General features: G+C 41.1%; 2 protein-coding genes across 2 annotated transcripts; one reads left to right on the plus strand and one right to left on the minus strand.

The window, feature by feature from the left end:
- Nucleotides 1–1,719: 1,719 nt before the first annotated feature.
- On the plus strand, nucleotides 1,720–4,480 carry mrps18b (mitochondrial ribosomal protein S18B; the record flags this gene model as incomplete). The annotated part of the gene is made up of 7 exons (XM_080525851.1): nucleotides 1,720–1,800; nucleotides 2,262–2,424; nucleotides 2,534–2,631; nucleotides 2,915–2,983; nucleotides 3,136–3,202; nucleotides 3,564–3,623; nucleotides 3,855–4,480. The coding sequence occupies 7 exons, from the start codon at nucleotides 1,720–1,722 to the stop codon at nucleotides 4,046–4,048; spliced, it is 732 nt and encodes a 243-aa protein (XP_080381977.1). The 3' UTR covers nucleotides 4,049–4,480.
- On the minus strand, nucleotides 4,465–22,037 carry abcf1 (ATP-binding cassette, sub-family F (GCN20), member 1). The gene is made up of 27 exons (XM_080525850.1): nucleotides 21,823–22,037; nucleotides 20,382–20,431; nucleotides 20,006–20,080; nucleotides 19,772–19,907; nucleotides 19,553–19,587; nucleotides 19,378–19,461; nucleotides 15,886–15,936; nucleotides 15,444–15,545; nucleotides 15,286–15,354; nucleotides 14,840–14,929; nucleotides 14,579–14,674; nucleotides 14,279–14,401; nucleotides 12,775–12,875; nucleotides 12,042–12,127; nucleotides 11,814–11,953; nucleotides 11,109–11,257; nucleotides 10,193–10,276; nucleotides 9,854–9,978; nucleotides 8,120–8,232; nucleotides 7,360–7,531; nucleotides 6,943–7,017; nucleotides 6,724–6,794; nucleotides 6,585–6,617; nucleotides 6,304–6,472; nucleotides 5,742–5,806; nucleotides 5,156–5,228; nucleotides 4,465–4,996 (listed from the first exon to the last, which is right to left on the minus strand). Exons 1-27 carry the CDS (start codon nucleotides 21,887–21,889, stop codon nucleotides 4,830–4,832), a joined length of 2,601 nt encoding a protein of 866 aa, XP_080381976.1. The 5' UTR covers nucleotides 21,890–22,037; the 3' UTR covers nucleotides 4,465–4,829.
- Nucleotides 22,038–23,538: the final 1,501 nt, after the last annotated feature.

A 23,538-nucleotide genomic window follows, 5' to 3' on the forward strand; every position in this document is an offset into this window, starting at 1 on the left:
CTGGTGTTCTCACAGGACAAAACGACAACCAGTCCGCCATATTGTTGCTACTCCGAAAGCCTGTTAGTTGTTTTTCGAAACATTTCCCCCTGAGCATCTCAATCCTGCAATCTTTATCCTCAGATTGCCGTATAAATATATCAAAACACCTAGGTAGATTTGTCTTTTTCTCTATCATTATCGACGACATATACGTTTAGCTAGCACGATGAATGACCCATTTCCCCCCCAGTAAATGGAAGTCCGTAATCCTCAATCTAAGCAATCTTTATGTATAGATTGCGCTGGGTGTTTGTTCCACGTAGCTCTCCCCTCTCAATTCAGTATCAATTTGGCAGAGAAAAAAAAATCCAAATTCACAGGCGAAAAAAATGCTTCCTGACTACGCCTACGGCAATCTTTATGAATAGATTGCTTATGATAAATTTAAGACTGTACTACCTGGTGTATTTCTCCTCATCGCTAACATAATTTGGTTAATGAATCCGTCTCACACACAAAGAAACGGAGATTTTTGGACTCCGCACTTTCCTGTGTGAGCTCATAAGCTAACGTTACAGCTAGCCCCAGTACGGAGACTGGCTAGCCCACATCTACAACTATACATTTGATAATTTGATGAATTTAGGTTCAAATTCGTTTGAAATGTAACACTTACTATAAATACCTCTCCTCAGCGTCTCGGGTATATTATATTGTGCTTTACAGCAACAGATATCTTGTTACATCAGTTTTATAGCGTTAACCGTCATGGTTTTATAAGAATCTTAATGGCTGAAAACTGCTTTTATGGGCGGGGTTGTGGTAGCTAAAAGCTACTAGCTTTTCCTTCTGGAACAAACTTGAGGCAAAAATAGTAATCAAATGTCCATTACTTGAAGAAAAAAATATGAAATATAGAATTTCAAAGTCCTCGACGCCCAATCTTCAGCGGTACAATTCAGACCTGTAAAAGAGGACACACAACGAAAAACACATTTAAAATATATTCATTACCTATTTTCACCGTGTGTTCATACACACCTGAATCTTGGAAGAGGTGTCTAATGATGATATATGGACAAAATTGCTAAATGCGCAGTCGTTTTTGTTTAAAATTGCCACATCTTTTTACACGTTACTCACCTCAGAACAAATCCAGGAATGACTCCAAAAGGGAGGGACTTTGTTTATATACCCCATGACGTTTTTGACGTCATATGCACGTGATTCGAGGGGTTTTCGTGTACAAAATGGAGTTTTTCCAGTCACGCGATGTTGTAGAATGACCTTCATTGTCCTTTCAAGGGCTGAAAAATGGCGTTGAACACGTTTTCCACAGATTCTTCCAATTGCTCTTACATCTCTATTCCTGGTGTTGCATACATAATAACAGTATACCAAATAATAAAAGTACTTTAAAGTAAAACATTTATTTATATCTTATATCGTAGGTTTTATATCTTATATCGCTTTTGGGTATGCATTCATTACAGAAATTAAAATGGCTGCACAAAGCATGCTGTCTGATACATGATGTGACCAAAGAGAGTCAGGCAGTAAAATCGACAAAAACACTTTAGGATAAAAAATCATAATGAAGCGAAAAATAAAATAGGGTCAATACCAATGTCGCATTATTTGACCAACACATTGATATATAAACACATTAATAAAAGTACTTCCACTTCAACTCTCACCTGTAACCTTTCAACCTGGGCTCGCCTAAGCTAGGAAAAAATGGCAGCATCCATGCAAGGCATTGGAAGGATCTTGTGTCGAGTGTCACCCTTATTTTCACGGAATATTCATCACAGTAAGGTAGATGTCTACATATTTTCTTATAAAGTGTGTCTGATAAGCAAATATACTTCCATACATTATTATAGACATGTTGCACATTAAGCTGTCAGTTTTATTGTGACAAGCAGTGATCTGCAAGTGTAGCTACTAGCTTGCTAACGTTGGCTAATAAACAGCTAGCTAGCTACAGAACAACATACAACACAAACAATGCATTTTATGCAACATGCAACATGCCTAAATGCGTGTTTCACCCTTGACACTTGAAACAGACCGCGCATAACTATATGGCAAGGACATGTTGTGCGTATTAGGGTTCTGTACTGACTGATTACATATGGGTGAGTATGCACATATTTCACAAAATACCATGCATGGCTAGTCACTAATGGCTATCACCTAATCATATTGGGTCAGAACCTGGATATAATAGATTATGACTGTAGTCAACTTGTATATGTGTTATTCCATCTTAACAGCCGTTACCTATCAGGGTATGGGTTCAGGCTGTGTTTCCACATGTGCAGTCCAGCCACTCTCTGTGCACGGCAGCATCACCTGAGAGCCACGGTGATGCCGGGGCCGCAGTTGAGGTTCTAGCCCGGTACAAAGACAGACCATGGGATTATCTGGAGAGTGAAGGTACTCTCACTCTATATCATGATATGTTACTTACTCATTCACTGTTGTTTTTGCTACCCTGTCTGTCTCCAGCATTGACATTGATTCGGTCTTCCTCACCTGTTTACAGAGTACATTGAGCGCTATGGAACAAGTCCAGTGTGGTCTGGTTATAGGAGGAACCATAAAGGAGGAATTCCCCCTCAAAAGACACGCAAGACTTGCATTGTAGGCTCTCTCTCTCTCTCTCTCTCTCTCGCTCTCTCTCTCTCTCGCTCTCTCTAGTTTTGACTACTGTCTTATGATTGCTGACTATTTCCTAATATTATTGCTACTTCTTTGTCTGGCATTGCTTTGGAATGCACCTGTCTCTGGTAGTTGTCCTTTCCCATTAGACCAATATGCGTATTGCGTACATAGCTAGACAAATATGGATGCATTTATTGAATTCCTCAGCAGCCACTATGGAGCCAACCAACTTCCATCAATATTTCTGTTTTCTCTTTATCAGAGAGGACACAACATCTGTGGGAACCCCTGTCCGATTTGCAGAGATCCCAATGTCATCATCCATTATCAGGTCTCTTACAGTTCCTTTTGTAATACAATTTCTTTTAACAAAGAAAAGAGCAAAACATACTATTTACGAGTGATTTCATCATTGAGGTTGAGTTATATTGTGTTCAATTGAATCCTTGTTAATCAATGACACATGACGTTTTCTTTCCTCAGAATGTGAAACTGTTGCAGCAGTTCATCAGTCCGTACACAGGAATTTTGTACGACCCCACACGAACAGGTACCCCATTGTGCTTGTGAGACAATTGAACAAGTCTGTTAATGGTTCCATATCAAAGCCATGAATTAAACATATCACTGGGTCATGTTGGTTTCATAGTAGGGAGTTTTGTTGATTAGACTAATCCCCACTACCACTTGAGCAAACACAATTGACACACCCACAACTGGCCCTTTAACCCACAACTTTAAGTGTTGCAAACAGTTCTGCATGCATAAAACATAAACTATTTGTTACAAAGCCAATAGCCCTCTGCTAAGTTAAGGACTGAACTTGACATTCCCCTTAACCTCCACTCATCACAATGATCCAAGCACATTATTGTGTAATAACTCTCCTGCTTGTCTTGTGTTTGTTCCAGGTGTGTGTATGAAACAGCAAAAGCAACTAAACCAGGCAATCGACACTGCAAAAAGCTATGGTAAGTAGCACCAATCCATGAGTAAGCAAATTATTCAGTCAACAAGGTGCAGAGAATATATATCCTAATTTTTATATCCTAAAATTGTTATATTAATTTTATATCCTAAATCATTTTTTATATTAATAAAATTGTATATGAATAAAAAATGTATATTAATTTTATATCCTAAATAAATGTAAGGAAGACGTTCTCTATTTGAATATGGTCTATCCAATGTGTCTCTTCTAGGATTGCTGGCCTTCCAGGTTCCTCATGTCAATTTCTCAGGAGAGGACTACTCCAACTCCCATGATGCAGTAGGTAGCACACCTCCACCAGCCATGACTACTGGTGACCCTTGGTATCGATGGTATGACACCATTGAGCCCGACGAGAAAGAAGTGGCTAAAGTAAAGAAGATGTACAAGGCCTATCTGAAATAGACATGTGTACATCAGTGGGATAATGTGTTTACTGTATGTATACTGTATCATGTGGGCTTTCTGGATATAGTGGGAATGTCCTATTGTTATGCAGACTCAACTGTTGGGTCAGTCCAACATTCATGCTTTTTACACCAATTCAAGAACTGTATCGAAAGAGTTTGTCAGACATGATTGTCTGTTTATCTTTGGACCTTGAAGAGCTACTATTACCTTTAAAATGTCATGGCTTAATTAAACATCAGGCCAAATCATGTCACACAACACTGACTTGGCCCTTTTCTCTTGTTAAAGCTCACAGGCTACAACTTCAGCTTATGTAATTATGATACTATGGAGCATGTGAGAATTCCTGTCAAAATGTTCTGTATCACTGTGTATTATAAGAACAAGTTGTACAAATAAACCACAACATGTAAGATGCAAAATCCATTTATGTGTCTTTGCGTTTCTTTCGTCTGTTGCAAATACTGTTCTTGATCATATAATCCCAGACATTCATTTGCAATCCCTGTTAATAAGAGCATTATTTCTACATAAATGGAGCCAGCGTTAAGGTATTGCAATTTCCTCTCAATATGTTATACAAGTGACTTCAACATCTTGCAGTTTTTTTCCATCCCATTGCCCATGTCACCAGAGTGAAATATGCCCACTAATCCAGAGTGTAGCTATCTCATAGGCCTAGAGGATACTGCAGTACACCAGCACTGGGCCGATGATATGGCCTGCTTTAAGCGTGTTATATTGCATTGCATTTATATTTTGGCCTCTGCTGTGGTCACTCCTTGATCTTGTTGACCAGAGTCTCTCCCAGTGCCTCCAGCACCTCCCGTTTGTAGTCCTCGAAGTCTCCGTCGATGGCGTTGACGGCGCGATCCTCCACCACCCACAAGTTACACTGAGTCTCTGTGATTAACCTGGCGTCGTGGCTCACGATGATCACAGCTAGTGGGACAAGACCAAAGGAAGAGTATGTTACCTCGACAGAAGCAGACTGAATACGGCATTCATTCATGGCATGCAAGTAATGTGTTTGATGTGAGAAGCATTCATCATGGGAGGGGTTGCACCAGTTTCAGGCTATACGTATGCATGACTGCTTACCTCCTTTGTATTCATTGATGGCTTCTGCTAAGGCGTCGATCGACTCAATGTCCAGGTTGTTAGTAGGCTCATCCTGGTGGAGAAATTACACAGAGACAATAGACATGACAGTTAGGAGGCTACAGTAAATCATCTCCAGATCAAAATCAATGATCATAACTATTTGGGTTTAAAGGAATGGGGGGTGATTGTCCCTTCCAACTGAATTGACTATCCCCTTTGAACATATGGGGGAAAACCAACAGACCATGGGAAGAGTTTCATGTTGGCCACAGTGAGGAACCGACAGCTACAAGCTGCCCGTCTTGATTGAGGGCCCTAAAGAGGATTCTGTGTAGTGTGTACCAACGTTATCTTCCTATTTGTGCAAAAAATGTAACTAAAAACAAAACTTAATACTGAATAAAAGTACTGGTAAAAAATGTTTACAACCCACCGCTGTTACATCTCCACAATCTCATACTATTATGATTGATCCCTGATAGTTTGGAGATTTGGCTGGTGGGTGCATGGAACAAGGAAATAGAGTGAGTTATTTACTTATTGTTTTCACTAAGACATTGAACATGGCAGCACAGGTACCTACCAGGATGAGCACGTCAGGTTGCCGACAGGCGAGTTCAGCGAACACCACCCGAGCCTTCTGACCACCTGAGAAAGGAGAAATAAAAGAGGAGATTTAGACACAGACATGGATCTCTTCACCCACCATATTACCAGATGACGTTATGACATTACAGGTAGAGTGGCTCAGCAAAAGGACATCACACATACTGGGACGACTACATACAGATATCAACAAATATAATAAAACATTTGCAATGGCTGCTATCATTGGCTTCTAAGAATTTGGCTTCAAAAGGGGTTTGTCCCTTCCAACTGAATTGACCCTTTGAACATATGGGGGAAAACCAACAGACCATGGGAAGAGTTTCATGTTGGCCACAGTGAGGAACCGACAGCTACAACAAGCTGCCCGTCTTGATTGAGGGCCCTAAAGAGGATTCTGTGTAGTGTGTACAAACTTTGTCTTCCTATTTGTGCTTAACATTTACTGACTAAAAATAAAATGAGTTAAATAGTGGTAAAACAATTCTTACAACCCACTGTTACATTCTACCACAAACTCATACTATTATTTTTGATACCTGATAGTTTGGAGATTTGGATGGTGTGCGCGTGGCTCTCCAGACCGAAGCGACCCAGGCACTTCCTGCTGTCCTGGTAGGGTAGGTTGAAGTTCCTCTGGAGGTACTCTGTGGCAGCCTCGTCCATGTTCAACTGATCAGCATACTGCTGGTTGAAGAAGCCCACTTTCTACGGACAGACAGAATAACATTATATTGAGACGGCGGTTATGACAGAGAGCACGGCACTGATAAAGACCCATTTGAGGGTGCAAGAGCAAAAGAGGAGACGGGTTACTCACCAGACGATGATTCTTTCTCATTTCCCCCTTTATCTGAAAGGCGAAAACAAAGCAAATTCACTCACGACTCCACACATCAGTACACAGTAATTTCACACAGCGGCGACTTTGTGTAGTATCCGTTCAAATGCACACTCACTGGATTTAATTTGCCGGTGAGAAGCAGTAGTAGGGTACTCTTCCCGACTCCATTGGGTCCAACTATGCAAACTGGAACAAGAAAACCACGTACATTAGACAAATGACAAAACTGAGATACGTAATGGAAACAAACAATATGAGAGCCAACCCGGGGATTTGAGTTAGGGTGCCTTCTATATACTGTGTAGGACTGCAAGCTGAAAGTATTTCTACTTACTCCTAGTTTCCATGTCAATTCCAAAGTCTACGTTCTTGAACAGCGGTTTGTGACCCTCAAAGGCAAAGTCAACACCTGTGTTAGGGAGAGAGGGAACAGTATCACCCGTTGTATTACTCATTCATAGTACACATCCTCTCCGGGATTAAATATCAAATTGAGCGCATTCCAGTCCGACTGCATTGCTGTCGCCTGCCAGATCTCACAATGCCTGGATACATATTCAGCATGCAACTAATTGCATCATATGACATAGCAATCTGATGGCCGACTGTGGCGTACTGCACAACCATTGGTTGATGTGCACCACCTGACTGCAATGTAGTTGGCCTGGACTGCTCCCATTGGATTCCACTGGAGCTGAGGAAGAGCGTGTGAGAGAGAGAGGGGAAGAGGAAGGAAACATTGAGTACTCACTGTGCAGCCCCAGGATGGGTGGAGAGAGTGGGGGTGGGTTGGGGAAGGTGAACTTGACGGTGTACTCTTTCGGCCTCTTCAGCAGCTCTGTTTGCTCCTGACTCTCCTCCTCCACTCCCTTCTTCTTTCCCTTCTGTTGCTTCCTGGTCAGGAGCTCCTTGGTCTGTTTCTCCTGTGAGAGTCAAGGGGATGTCACAGTGTGAGATAACAGAAGGTATACAGCGACAGGGGTAGAGTAAAAACTTAACCCCCCCCCATTCCCATGTGTCCCCAGCGCTACCTTAATTAGGCCCCTATACTTTCTTTTATTTATTTTAGTTTCTTTTTATTATTACTACTCAATCTTTGAGTTTGTAAAGCGTCTTTGAGTGTCTAGAAAAGCGCTATATAAGTCTAATGTATTATTATTATTATAAAGGTCAGCAAAAGGACATCACACATACTGGGACGACTACATACTTAGGGATATCAACAAATATAATACAAATTTGCCAAGGCTGCCATCATTGGCTTCTAAGAATTTGGCTTCAAAAGGGGTTTGTCCCTTCCAACTGAATTGACTATCCCCTTTGAACATATGGGGGAAAACCAACAGACCATGGGAAGAGTTTCATGTTGGCCACAGTGAGGAACCGACAGCTACAACAAGCTGCCCGTCTTGATTGAGGACCCTAAAGAGGATTCTATGTAGTGTGTAGTCTAATGTATTATTATTATTATAAAGGTCAAGTGGGACACAGCGAAAGAGAGATTTACTCACAGCCTGTTTGGTAGACTTTCCTCCGGCCTTAAGGTCCTTTAGTTTCTTCTCCTGTTTGTCATACTGTTTCTGGAGCTCCTTCTGCTTCTGCACGTACATCTTCTTGAAGGTCACTAGGAGACGGGCAGAGCATGACTCATGATGAACGTACATCTAACAAACCACTGGTAAAACACATCACCCCTTGTAGTGATTTGCGGGTCGGCTATTTATGGACTCACAGTTTCATAGACATTACCCGAGCCCGCTTGACCCGCTATCATGCAGATAAAACAACGACCCGAACCTGACCCGCACCCGCAAATATTAAACATATATGGCGGTATAGTAGCTATGCCGATTAGATGGCTACCTCTTTATATACATCAACAAAAAACGCCCCCTTCCAACTGAATTGACTATCCCCTTTGAACATAAGGGGGAAAACCAACAGACCATGGGAAGAGTTTCATGTTGGCCACAGTGAGGAACCGACAGCTACAACAAGCTGCCCGTCTTGATTGAGGGCCCTAAAAAGGATTCTGTGTAGTGTGTACCAACTAGGGGTGGACATCAATTATCAACGATCGATAATTGATTGATAAGGATCTTGGTCGATCACAAAATATTTTGCTCGATAATCATTAATAAATTGAGGGGAAATGAGTTTGTCCACGTTATGTGTGAGAAATGAACTTTGCATTTGCCTTCGCATTGAATTTCGCAACGCAGTACGGCCTCGGAGCGAGTGTTTTCTGCGGCTGGCCTGACTGTCACCAGATTGCGTTCGTCTCTCACCCCTGAACATGTTAACATGATCATCTTTCTGAACAAGAACCAGTAGGCCTGCCGCCTACAGTCTCTCGCTGGATTTTAAGTTTAAGTTAAGCTGGACGTTCTTAAGGACACTAACGTTTTCAGTCATCCTCCTATTTGTGAGTAACTGTTTTTTTTACTGCTCCTATGGTGAGTTACTTATTTTACTATATTTTTATTTATAACGTAAAATGTGTTTTTAAGTTAAACAATTTAGGCTACTCACTGCCTTGTTTAAGAGGATTGTTATCTGACTGTAGTGTCTAGTTTGAATGTGAATGAATGAATGTGTGCAATAGCAACTCAGCATGTGGGCAGCCTACTGGGCTAACGTTATGGCTCGCAGATATTTTTTTCTTTCTAAATGCTTTGTGAAATGGAATGCCTGGAAGGAATACAAGAATAACGCTTTTCCCCCAAGGAAAACATGCTTGTTATTTCTGCCCTAGGCGTTGTTTTAATGAAAAAAAAGCTTATCAATTAATCGATAATTGATCGTTAATTCTTGTGATTATCGAAAAAGAAATGTTGATCGTTTGCCCAGGCCTAGTACCAACTTCTGTCTTCCTATTTGTGCTAAACATTTAACTAAAAACAAAAACTAAAATACTAAATAAAAGTACTGGTAGAACAAAAAGAAGAAAAAAAGTACAATTATTAAACGTATTTGGCGGTATAGTAGCTACTTCGATGCCAGTAGGGAAAGTAGGATAGACGGTCAGTAGCGTAAATAAGCAGAATACAACTCTTGAATGAACATAAAAAGATTCTATCATTTTAAATTTTAGAGGACCTGATCTCACTTTTTTTTTGATTGATCTAAGCAGACGCATCACTAACTTGTGTGCTTCTTCATGATGACTACATTCAATGGACAGAGAAGCCAACTGAGGGTATTTGTGCACATTTACAACGGTGCTTGTAACAGTGTAGACTTACAGTAGTTTCCCCTGTAGTAGAACAGTTTCTGCATGTCCAAGTGGATAATGTCTGTACACACTTCATCAAGGAAGCTCTGGTCGTGAGACACAATAAGAAGGGTCTTCTTCCAGCCTTGAAGGTAGCTTGAAGTTAAAAGAGAGGTTCACATGTTAGACGACTCACCTCAATGATTCACATGTGCAGACAGACAACAAGCCCACACAACAGGTGAGAGGCCCACACAACAAGCTACCTGATGCCACATGAAAAGGAACTGTTTACGAAGACAAGAGGGTGAGAAATTATGTTTCACAGAAAGACCAACTCAGGAAGATAGAGTAAAATTCTGCACTGTACTTGTTGAGCCAGATGACGGCGTTCAGGTCCAGGTGGTTGGTGGGCTCGTCCAGCATCAACAGAGTGGGTTCCATGAAGAGAGCTCTAAGAAAGACACAGGGACAACACAGAGACTCAACATTTCGTCGAAACCTACGATAAGCCTCAAGGACGCCTAATGACTCCAACGTAGGAGCCTTCTGTAAAGGTCAGGGCTTAAAGTGGGAAAAAATCCTGTGCCTGAAACTTTTTCTTGGGGAGGGGGGTCACAGTTTGAGATATTGGGAGAGCGGGTACAAAAGACAGCTTCTTGTCTCAATGTTTAAATGCATTAATACTATTTTATAGTCAATACAAAATATATGTCTCAATGTTAAAATGCATTAATACTTTAAATGAATGTGCAACAATACTATGTGCAATATGACAACCCTTGTGTACATAAGGTTCAGATATAGGAAAAGTTAGGATATTTATAGCATAGCATAGAGTACAGCACAGTGTTTTATTGTATAGTAAGGATATATAATCCATATATATATAAGGTTGGTTTTTCAACACGACTGCTCTGACAATCAATCAATCAATCAATACATCAAGCAATACATCAATCAATACATCAATCAATCAATCTGGGTTTAAAGGAATGGGGGGGGTTTGTCCCTTCCAACTGAATTGACTATCCCCTTTGAACATATGGGGGAAAACCAACAGACCATGGGAAGAGTTTCATGTTGGCCACAGTGAGGAACCGACAGCTACAACAAGCTGCCCGTCTTGATTGAGGGCCCTAAATTCTGTGTAGTGTGTACCAACTTTATCTTCCTATTTGTGCTAAACATTTAACTAAAAACAAAACTTAAATACTGAATAAAACCACTGGTAAAAAAAAAAGAAAATGTTACAACTATTATGTATGTGATGGTACATAGTGTACCTAGCCAGGGAGACTCTCATCCTCCAGCCTCCAGAGAACTTCTTTGTGGCTCTGTTCTGCATCTCGGGGGTGAAGGAGAGACCAGCCAGGATCCTACGCGCTTTGGCCTCGGCTGCTGCGGCTCCGATGATCCTCAGCTCCTCGTACACCTGAGAGAGACAACAGCACACATGGACGTTAACTCAGTCTAGCCTCGGTCATACTGTCAGTCATAGCCAGTGAATGACAGCATTCTGCGACATGGAATTTGTAAAGACGGATACTTATACAGCGACATATCTGACGTTATTCTCAATATTGCATGGCCTCCGAAACTTCCCCAGATCTCATGCTATGCTCAGTACTCAAGTTGCAAAAGAAAATCTGGGGGGATGGTGGTTTTATCATATGGGGACAATGTTAGCATCCCTACAGTGTCAGTGACTGCAATGTCAGTGACTGCAATGTCAGTGACTGGGTAAAAATGTCATTGCATGTGTGCGTGCCCCCTCACCCACAGTATTTTACTCAATATGCGCAAAACTAAATGTTGAATAGTAAGCAGTAAGCAGCAGTAATACCACGTTCATTGATAAAATGACATAAGGGATGGAAAGGGGGGAAGGCAGTTTTAGAAGGGGGATGATTGACCGTTTTTATTTCAGGGGGGATGCCATCCCCCCTCAACTCAAGTGCTGGCTATGCCCCCCCCCCGCCCCCCCTCACCTTCTCTAGTCTCTCTCCGACACTGTCCTCTCCCTTCTCCAGCAGAGCCTGCAGCTGCCTCTCCTCCTCCAGGAGCTTCAGCCTGCGGGTGTCCGCCTTCAGGACCGCCTGGACCGCCGGGGTGTCATCAGCAATCACCTCTGAGGACGGGCACAGAGGGGCAGTGGAGTCAGGGGGAGAGAGGGAGAGAAAGAGAGAGCGAAATTGTGGGAGAGACAGGTCATATACCTTGTTCACAGAGCAGCACATCAATATTGGGAGGAATACTGAGGGCTCTGTTGGCGATATGTTTCAGTAGAGTGGTCTTCCCTTTGCTGGAAAGGAGAGACGGACAACATTAGGGGCCAGACCATTCACAACCAGCAACAACAAAGACACATCTTCAACATTTCGTCGAAACCTACGGTAAGCCTCAAGGACGCCTAATGACTCCAAAGTAGGAGCCTTCTGTAAAGGTTGGTTTTTCAACACATGACTGCTCTGACAATTAATCAATCAATCAATCAATCAATCAATTTCCATTTAAAGGAATGGGGGGGGTTTGTCCCTTCCAACTGAATTGACTATCCCCTTTGAACATATGGGGGAAAACCAACAGACCATGGGAAGAGTTTCATGTTGGCCACAGTGAGGAATCGACAGCTACAACAAGCTGCCCGTCTTGATTGAGGGCCCTAAACTCTGTGTAGTGTGTACCAACTTTATTTTCCTATTTGTGCTAAACATTTAACTAAAAACAAAACTTAAATACTGAATAAAAAAAAGAAGGTACAACTCTTACGTATGTGATGGTATAGCAGCTACTTGCCAGTTAAGGGGAAAGTAGGATAGACGGTCAGTATGGGGGGGGGGGGGATCAATCTATAATTTTTGGGATCAGTGCCTGAGGTTCTACTAATACAAACTAGGAAACTAATACAAATACAAAGACAAATCTTTGGTCGGGTCGGTAAAGACTTACCCATTTGGTCCAACCAGACCATAACGCCTTCCTGCCACAATCAAAAGGTCGGCGTTGACGAAGAGCTCCTTTCCGTGAGCAGATATGCTAAACCTCTCCAGCTGAGGGGGAAAAAAAGACATCAGGTAAGTGTCCTTAGAAAGAGTCACAAGTGACTGTAAATTAGCTATGGAGTAAATCTTGAGGAGACTCCCACTTGCATTCTATAAAGACTATATACTGTACTATACATTGTATAATGTATGATATATTTTAAAGTTTTATATTTGTAATTTGAAGTATGTTTTATATGTTAAATGTTATTTGTAATGTATGTTTTAAATGTGGACCCCCAACTACCGTATTTTCCGGACTATAAGTCGCGCTTTTTTTCATAGTTTGGCTGGTCCTGCGACTTATAGTCAGGTGCGACTTATATATCAATATATATATATAATTGCATACTGACTGACATGAACCAAGGAGTAAACATTACCGTCTACAGCCGACAGAAGGCGCTCTGGGCCGCTCTGGGCCGCTCTGGGCTTGTGACAACTATATGCTCCTCCTATACCCCTGAAGAAGTTATCTAAAACATTAGCTTGTTGAAGCTAAGCAAACGGTAGCTTGGTGAACTTGCTTACTGGTAACTTGCTTGTTGGACTGTCGCTGGCTTGTTATTGTGACCCGTGCGCTCCTAGTCAAGGGATTACGGTTAACAGGAGGCCGGGGGTGAAAAGGAGGAAGTGGAGCGCCAGTTTTAGAAGTCCGAAATTCGGTGTGCACGCCGAGTAGCAGCCACAACACGGCGCATTGTTTGTTCAGTGTGTTCGGGGGCTATCTATCTCATTAGCCATGTCACTGTTTCCTTGGAGCTAAGAACCTAGCACGTAGCACACAGCACCTGATCTGCTAACTGAGAACAGCCTTTTATTACAACTGTGTAATAAACTTGAACTTTTTTATAAGACGCTCTCAGTGCCTCTTTGTTGAGGGGAACCTGGAATTACTGGAGGTTACATTATGTTCATTTAGCCTATTCAGCCTCCCAGGTATGTTCTTTATGCTATTGTGTAGTTGAATAAACTTGCCTTTCCAGATTAAATGTCTGTTCTTGGTCTTGGATTTTGTGAAATATATTTCTAAATAAATGCGACTTATAGTCCAGTGCGACTTATATATGTTTTTTTCTCTTAATGTCGCATTTTTTGACTGATGCGACTTATACTCCGGAGCGACTTATAGTCCATAAAATACGGTAGAAATATAAGTGTTTTATATTATGCCAAATGTAAAATTGTATGATGTATGATATCTTTTAATGTTTGATATTTGTAATTGAAGTATGTTTTATATGTCAAATGTTATTTGTAATGTATGTTCTAAATGTGGACCCCACTAAAAGTAGCTCATGCTTATGGGTATAGCTAATGGGGATCCTTCCAATAAATAAACATAAACTGTAATTTCAGTAGCCTCCCACTTTCACTGTATGAAGACGGTCTAGAGGAGTTTTGAGTGTCACCTTGATATCAGAGGCGTTCTCCAACATGGCCTGTCTGGACGACATCTCAGCTATAGAGACAGAGAAGTCTCCGTCTTCAGCGTTCTGGGCGCGCACACTGGCCACCATCTTCTCGTACTCCATCTGCAGTCACACAAACACACAAGGAGACAGGCATTCAGCTCTGAAACCATACATGCAGTAAACAGTTTAGCGCAGTTTTGGAGTGACAGCTACAAACAAACAGAAGCTCCCAATATGGGCATAACGTGCATGGGCTTGGTCCAAAGGCTCTAAACAGAGTCAGTGTGGACAGATTACCATTTTTTTCTTTTTCTTCTTCTCCTTTTTGCTCATGTTGGCGAAGGGGTCGTCATCCTTGTCCCTGCACTGCTCAGCTATAACGTCCTCTGCGCACTAACGTTTGGAGAGGGAGAGAAAGAGATGATAATAGTTGGATAGGGAGACATAGCATAAGGAGAACAACAGAAGGAGAGAGAGTAAGAGACACCTTCAGAGATGCTTGATGGTGGTAATGATTATTCACAACTCCTACTCAGGATTAGACGTTTGAACCCATACCATCATAGTGTCTTCTTCGTCGCTGTTCTCGTCCTCGTCTTCGTCTTCATCTTCATCTTCACTGCGAGGCGGACGAGCAGGTTTCCCCTTCTAAGTGGGACAAGTAGAACTGCATTATGGGTTCAGAAGGTAATGCTACAAATGACCGTTTCCTACATTCAGGGGGTTCAACCAAGTCGGCAACTGCCGGAAACTGTACTCTGTATTACATTTAAACAGGCCCTCAAAACCCACCTCTTCAAACTTGCCTTCACCAGTTAACCCTCTCCCCCTCCCCTTCCCATGTGTCCCCAGCACTACCTTAATTAAGCCCCTATACTTTCTTTTATTTATTTTTTGGTTTCTTTTTATTATTACTACTTGATCTTCTCAGTTTGTAAAGCGTCTTTGAGTGTCTAGAAAAGCGCTATATAAGTCTAATGTATTATTATTATTACTCTACTTACCATGGGCTGTTCTCTTTTGCCTTTCTTTGGCTGGGATTTCTCTTCCTTTTCCTCATCTTCCTCTAGCGCCTAAGTACATGAACATAAATGTGAGCACATTTCATAGTCCTCCAGGGGGACAGACATACACAGGAAGTACGAGAGAGAAAGCTTGTCACCTTCGCGGGTTTGGTTTCTGGTTTCTTGTTCTTTTTCACAGCTTTCTTCTCGTTCTCATCTTTCTTTTCTGCCTCCTCCTCCTCCTCATCCTCAGAGGGAGCCTGGTTTGATTTCAGAAAGAGAGAGTGAGAAACAGAGTGCCTCTTCATTTAGGGACTGAAATCAGACTGAGGGGAATCAGGGTTGAGCCATTCAGAGAGTTAGAGCTGCAAATGAATGAGGTGGTAATTCAAGTGAATGAGGAGGAGGGGTTAGTGTGAACAGCATGAAATAAAAGGGTTAATGTGTTGAAATTAAGAAAGGAGTGTGCGGTTTGAGAGTTGTGCTGCCTTTGTTCCTGGTGCATTGAAATTGATAGAAAAGCAGGGGAAGGGATAAAAAGAATGGAGAGGTATTTTTCAGGCAAAGATGGAGAAAGTAGAAACACATTCCGTTACCAACCTTGGGTTTCTTGGGCTTAGGTTTATCTTTTTTCCTGCCCTTAGACACCTCCTGTATCAAAGACGCACAGACACACGCACAAACCAATTTCTTAATAGGAGAGCTTCCCCTGCACCCTTCATATCGTAGGCCCAACATTGTCTAACGAAAACACTCTGTAGCTGAAAGAAATATAATTATATTCCAAGTGTCTTGCATGTCCCAACCCTCCTGGCCAATTCAAATTGATCAAAAACATACACAATTGTACGATGAAATGCAATGGAATGATATACTATAGGTATCAGTGGAGATACTGATGTTGAATGTTGAGAGTAGGGGTGGGACGATTAGAAAATGTCATGTCACGATTATCGTGGGCAAAATAATCGCGATCCACGATATTATCGCGAGAATTTAAAAAGATTTTTTTTAGAATGCCAATAAAACACACTGTAATCACTTTAACTTAGATTTTGTTGTATTTTTATTGAATCATGTTAATAACATTAACATCATTTTAAAAACATCTTGACAAAAATAAAAATCTTTAATAAAATCTTAAATAAGGTAATGATAAATTATAAGGTATCACTGCATAAATAAAGGGAAAAATACTGTCAAACAAAACTTGAACACTGACACTTTTCTGTCATCAAACTGAGTGCTAGCCTTGTGGCTTAGAGACTTGAAAGCTTCAAGATAGGTTAAAGTGCAAAAATGTCAACAAAATGTTCACTTTTTCTGCCTTTAGCTGTGCTCGGAGAGGTGTGAGTATGTGCCCACTGGCACTAAACACTCTCTCTGAAGGAACACTAGTTGCAGGTATGCATAGAAGCCTGCGTGCAACCCTGGAAAGGTGAGGCAATGGACACGGGGCCGATGCAGCCATGGTGAGAAGGCTAGCATACGTTAGTGACTGACTGACAAGGCTGACTTGACAGTCACGTTACCCATGCAGGCTGAACAATCGCGCGAGACAAATTTCTGTGAGGATATTCGCGCGCGGCTCATGTGAGAAATCTCAATTATATTACTATTTATTTATAACATACGATTATTACATCCTCCCTCTCGCCAGTTTGGGGCAACATAGACTTCTCCCCTGGTGCCACGGATAGGGGTTTCAAGCGGTGGGACAGCAAAGGGATGGTTACTATCGGACATTTATATGATACGGAAATACTACTTTCATTTGACCAATTATGTAAGAAATATGACCTACCACGAAATGAGTTTTTCAGATACCTTCAGATACGAAGTTTTTTAAATAGCCAAAAAGACACTGGCCTCTGTCACCAACCCTCTCCGCTGGAGGAGATAGTCTCTGCTGGAAAGACGAGAGGCATTCTGGGGCTTGGGTATAGAGCACTTTCGAAATATGATAAAGGCAAACCTGCATTTACGCCCAAAGACTGGAATAATGACCTGAACATTAATACTGATGCAGCAACTTGGTCACTAATATGGCAATCGGCAAACGACATCTCAATCTGTAATAGGACGAAGGAAACGCAATTTAGACTACTACAACGTTTGCAGATTACTCCCCAACTTAGACATAAAATGGATCATAACAAATCGGAAATGTGTACAAAGTGTATTACCGAGGTTGGGAGCTTTGTTAATTGTGTTTGGACTTGTAGATATATAGATGATTACTGGAAAGGTATAGTGGATAAAATTCATCTAATTTTAGATGTTACATTGGATAAGGACCCCATGTGTCTATTGTTTGGGTTGCCAGACAAACAACTTAAAAGTATGCATTCCAAAAGACTTCTGTGTATCCTCACTTTTTGTGCAAGGAAAAATATATTGCTGAAATGGATAGACTGCAAACCGCCTACAATAGCTGGATGGCACAAGGTAATTTTTGATATGATTCCTATGGAATATCTGACATAAGTGTAAGATAAAGACATTCTATAAGATTTGGTCTCCGTTCTTAGATTATATTGGTACCAGACTGGCTGCCATTGTAATGAAAGGTTTGGTGGATTACACTCAAGAAAGTACAGACTAATGTGTAACAGATCTACAATGTATGGGTCACAATATTATTTACTGTGCTGGTGTTGTGCTGCCGCTGTGTTTAGGACTGTAAGACATGGATGCTGTCTCCGATGGGGGTGATCCCCCCATATATTATGGCATTTGTTGTCATTTTCTTTTCTGTTTATTTCTGATATGTGACATGGCCTCCTCCCCCCCTGTTTTTTTGTTTTTGTTTTGTTTTGTTTGTCTTTGTTTTTTGTTTGTTAAAAAAAAAGAAAAGAGAAAGAACATTTTCTGTTATTGTTTATGGACAATGTACTGCATAACAAAGTGCAAAACTAGTTTTCTACTATTAATGGGACAATAACCTCCCCCACGGATACTAGTTGTTGTTGTTATGTCCTGTTGTGTACATGTCTCTGTGAAACTCAATAAAAATATTAACAACAAAAAAAAAACACATAGGTCACATACATTAATACATACAATAAAAACAGACAGATCAAATCATGATACAGGTGATGGTACTCCTGCTGGGCATTGCTGCCTGACGCACCTCCAACAGTGCCTTTAGAACAGGTGTGCTGTGACACCTCACTGAACACCTATGTGGGCCTAACTGGGTCATCAGCTGGGGACCACCAGTCAGACAAAGCAGTGTTTATAAAATGTAGTGCCTATTTAAAAAGTCCAGTCATTTAAAAATAAAATAAAAATAAAAATAAAAAAACCGATTATGACGATTATTCAACTAATTAAAATTCTCCACGATAAAGTTATCGCGGGTGTTTTTATCGCGATTAACGATAAACACGATAATCGTCCCATCCCTAGTTGAGAGCAAGTAGTCTAAATGAGGGGACAGGAGAAAAGGAATGGGTGTTGAAATGAAATGGTCACACAGAGGACAGAGGGTGGATGGATTTGTTTGGAATTTACAAACATGCGGAGAGCATAGTGAGATGTGATTAATTAGTGAACACAATCATACAGCTGGCCCGCTGAAAAGGAAAGCTAGTATTTTTAGAATCTGCAACAGCAACTCTAGCTAGCTCCACAACCTCCATCATTTTTTGAATTTTCTGAATTATCCTCCATTTAAACAAGGTAAATGGCCTTTGAAGGTCTTTCACTATTGGCAATGTTACAGCATACTTGTAGTCAAACAGAGTGTACAAAGCATAATTGTTTTGTTGATACAGATTCACTGTTAACAAACTATGGGTGGAATCCTAACTCGAGATCATCTGTGTGTGTAACTCTTGCATGGACATCAGTGAGAACATTGGCGCGACGATTTGACATGATTTGTCAAGGATTAAGTTAGGATTCCACCAGCTTACACATAAAACACGACTATTTGTTGCTTTTTGGGTAGTTACAGTACATGCCATGCCATATATTTCAATACTAATGCAGGCACATTTGACAAATACATTTTTAAAACAAGGAGTAAAATTGCAGATGTCCTGCATTTCATGCATTTGTGAGCGTAAATAGAAATTATTTGCACACCTTTTTCTGCCTCTCATCGTCATCATCATCACCTCCAGCATCTCCATCTTCATCACTCCCTAGTGCAGCGAATATGTTCCCACCCTGAGAGGCCCAACACACATGGGTTAATATCCCAAGCCAAGGCTGCTTGTCCAACTGAAGGCACTTAAGAGATATGATGCACAAGGCTCACCTTATTTCTTTTGCCGCCTTTACTGGGGACTGCAACTGGGACAAAGGTGAGACAAATAAATTGATCAGAAGCTATCAATGCCCAATACAAAACATTTACAGATGGCAACTTGCACCATCTTCTTTGACATACTACTGGGGCCTTTCTATAAACACAATAATTACAAAATACACCCCATTTTCGAGCCTTCTGCCATAGGTGTTCAAGTAATCAATTTACCCTCATCTTCATCATCATCCTCTTCATCACTGGCTTGCACTGACAGCTTCTTCAGTTTCTCCATGACATCCTCATCATCATCGTCATCATCCTCTCCGCCTCTTCCTTTTCGGCGGTCTTTCTTTTTCTTCTGAGGCTGAGCGCAGACAAGTTTCAAGTTTAGAAAACGTGACACCCTGTAAAATGACCACAATAACGTCGGAACTAGCTTGGTTTCATTCGGTTGAAAAGTACCTGCTTTCCCTGTGTCTCTTTGACAGGAACTTCATCATTCTTCTCAGGTTTGTCTGAGGAGAGCTCCTCAAAGAACTGGGCGAGAGTGGGTGAGAGATGAGAAAAGTCACTTCCCCCAAAAGAAAATAGGACAGTTAGATAGAAAATAATGGTGGTATTGTTTAGGCAAGTCAACACGTTCAGCAGGCCTGTTGAATTCTATTCTAAATAGTAGGTTATGTCAGCCAAAATACAACACTACCTTCACATCTTCATAAATGACCTATGAAGACCTTGATACAGTTGGTGATGAATGTTCACCACGTAAATATATTATGGTTTTCACAACATGACAGAAGAGGTTCACATAATTGTATTAGTGGGAAACAATACTCACACTCTTCTTCCCCTTCTTATCTTTCTTTCCTTTCTTTACTGATTTTTCAGCTGAGAGAGAGAGAAAAACCTTTTTAAAAAGGGTACTACATCATACAGTCCTAGTTTTGGGACAAAAAGTGTGTGTCATCAATAGGGGTGTAACGGATCACCTAACTCACGGATCGGATCGTGTCACGGATTTTGAGTCACGGATCGGATCATTTTTCGGATCAACACAAAACATATATTTTTTCCTTGAATTCTGTAAAAACACCACTTTTAATGTGTGAAACAAAAAAACAACATTCAAGATGTCAAAACTGATATATATATCACATATATATATATATAACATCTATATATAACAACATATATATAACAACATATATATAACATCACTGCTGCAAAGTAACAGAGTACTTTTTGTGTGTGTTTACACAATCACCCAGGCTGCTTAGCGGGTGATATGACGTGATATAATTGGGACAGAGATGAGTGAATGAATGTTGTTGTCAACTCAGTACACATGCAGAGAGTGAGAATAAAGCGCACATGATTGTTTTTCTACCGGTTACATTTGAATGAATGAATGGTCTTTATTGTCATTGCTACAGTACAGGTACCAAACAACGAAATTTAGGAGGGGTGGCTCCCCTGGTGTTAGGAAAAAAAAAAAAAAAAAAAAAAAAACGATTTTGCTATTGATCCGCGGTACACATGCGTTCCGAACCGTGGAGGGCGATCCGAACGGATCACGGATTATCCGTGATCCGTTACACCCCTAGTCATCAACTTATACACAGACAAAGACACAAGTGCTGAATGTCCTACAGAGCAGGGGGGCGCATTTCTGAATAACTTTTAACAAGTGACTACACAGCAGTTCTTTAAACAATAAACTATGACGCTAGCTACAGGAGAATGCTAGCTACAATAAATAAGTATGAGATGATAAGATTAGGGTATGTAGATTTAATTGTCAAGTAGAACAAGGAATCGTCGCAGATGTAGCTGCGGCACTGCAGACTAACCAACGTGCCATTGCATCATTTCACAACAATGCCAATGTAGGCTGCGTTCGTAAATTCGCTCTGAGAGCGCCGGGGCACACACTGGGTTCAACGTCATAAATGGACCATGTAATTTGATTTGACAAGAGGCATTCCACGAGTGCTGATCAGATTCCAGAGCGAAATTACGAACGCAGCCTTAATGAGGTGATGAGGATGATAGCTAGAGTTAGCTAGTACTGCTAACATAGCTAGATAACGTGAACCAGTGTCGCAGAAATACTGCCAGACGTGTAAAGGCCGTGAGCCAGATTGCTTGTTTGTAAAAAGGAATAATCACATTAGGACAAAAAGCCAAAGCCAACTAACTCCACTGCATTAAAGAGCTGTGTTTCAGTTGGCCGTTCTGCTGTGTAACCGTCAGCTAGCTGGCTGGCTGGTGTAAGTTACCTGCTGCTGCCGCCGGCGCCACCTCCTCTCCTTCCCATTCAGCATCTTCTTTAGACTTCTTGGGCATTTTCGGGACTTTATTTCTTCTTATATGAAAGTACCAGCACTGTCTTAATTACAACAACTTATACGGGTGGTATAAAAGCAGATAAAAAGCAGCTGTCAGTGATGCTCAAGTGTTTTCTCTCAGACCCACATGTATTGCGGCCTGAGATTCCCACACTCTCGCTTTCGATGATGGCTGCGTTCGTAAATTCGCTTTGGACATCTGATCAGCACTCATGGAATGCCTCTTGTCCAATCAAATGACTTGGTCCCTTTATGACGTTGAACCCAGTGTGCGCTCCGGCGGTTTACGAACGCACCCGATGACGGCTACCACAGAGGTTCATTTCGGCCAGTTGACAGGCGTTTTGGAGCAATATCTCACAGCGCCATCCGTAGGTTTGCCTCGGAACAGCCAGCATGTGCAACAATTGTTGCACTTTTTTTTTGGAGCCAGCTGCAACTATGTAACAACAACATAAACAGTAGACAGTAGGCATTCTTTGTTATGACACCATATACTAATCTCTGGCATGCATGACATGATAACATGCACTTAAACATTTGTATTTCACAAAAGGCAGAGCGGAGAGAGAGACACACATATGTGTCTTTCTTACTTAATCAAGGTTGTGATTTTGTGGCTATCATTAATTGATGTGCATTATATGTGCATTTTATGCACCCAAATAGTGGAATGCACTGCCAGTTTATATTAGGGATGCAAACTCAGCAAATATTTTCAAGTCAAGACTAAAACCCCATCATTTTAGATAGATAGATAGATAGATAGATAGACTTTATTTGTCATTGCTACAGTACAGGTACCAAACAACGAAATTTAGGAGGGGAGGCTCCCCTGGTGTTTAGGAAAGGAAAAAGAAACACATTTTAGAAAAAGCATAGATGCATAAAATCACAAAAAGGTAAGGAGCTGGGCCCTATTCCACAAAGCTCGATAAAGTTCTAAGCCTCGATAAAGTTCTAAGCCTCGAAAATGTTAGCTTGCGTTCGGTGCCATCAATGTGGCTTAAATAATTTGCTGCTTGGTTGAGCTCCTTCTGAGTCAGATATAATTAGCCTGGTCCCGACCAGGCTAAAACACAGGCTATAGTCATCCGTGCGTCAAAAAAGGCTCACAGGCGGAAACTAAACCCTGAACGAAAGTTCCTCATGTGTCTTTTAGGAAATATTAGTTCCCACTTCACATGAGATAGATAGATTAGATAGTTTGACTGTGTGATAGATAGATAATTTGATATTTTGAAAGTGTGATCGATCGATAGATAGTTTGATTGTGTGATAGATAACTTGATATTTTGAAAGTGTGATAGATAGATAAAGAAAAGAGTGTAAAAAAAAAAAAAGTAATTGTCTCAACTTGCATTGCCGTCATGACAGCGGTCTGGCTGGCGTAGTGGTTAAGGCTGCGGACTCGAGTTCCAAAGGTTGCGAGTTCGAGACTTGACTAAGTCATTCATTTTTTTTTTTTTTACATTTAACCGAAGATTTCATGCAAAGGTTTCAAACACCATTGTAATCGTGTCAGTTCTTGTAAATTAGCCTGCACCATAATTTTATAGCCTACAATACTTTTTTAGATGAGATTTTAGATTAGATTCAGACAACGAAATGCAGTAAAAAGTGCGCCTGAAGAGGGATTTGAACCAC

The sequence above is a fragment of the Nansenia antarctica genome, assembly GCF_963989245.1.
Source record: "Nansenia antarctica genome assembly, chromosome: 3".
Lineage (NCBI taxonomy): Eukaryota > Metazoa > Chordata > Actinopteri > Argentiniformes > Microstomatidae > Nansenia > Nansenia antarctica.

Excerpts from the sequence above, each read along its gene's own strand:
- abcf1 (XM_080525850.1), bottom strand. The coding sequence starts at position 21,889 with ATGCCCAAGAAGTCTAAAGAAGATGCTGAATGGGAAGGAGAGGAGGTG. Across the intron at positions 15,355-15,443 it reads CAGAAACCAAACCCGCGAAG|GCGCTAGAGGAAGATGAGGA; the intron begins GTGACAAGCTTT and ends TCATGTACTTAG. Across the intron at positions 6,795-6,942 it reads AATTGACATGGAAACTAGGA|TTTGCATAGTTGGACCCAAT; the intron begins GTAAGTAGAAAT and ends TTCTTGTTCCAG.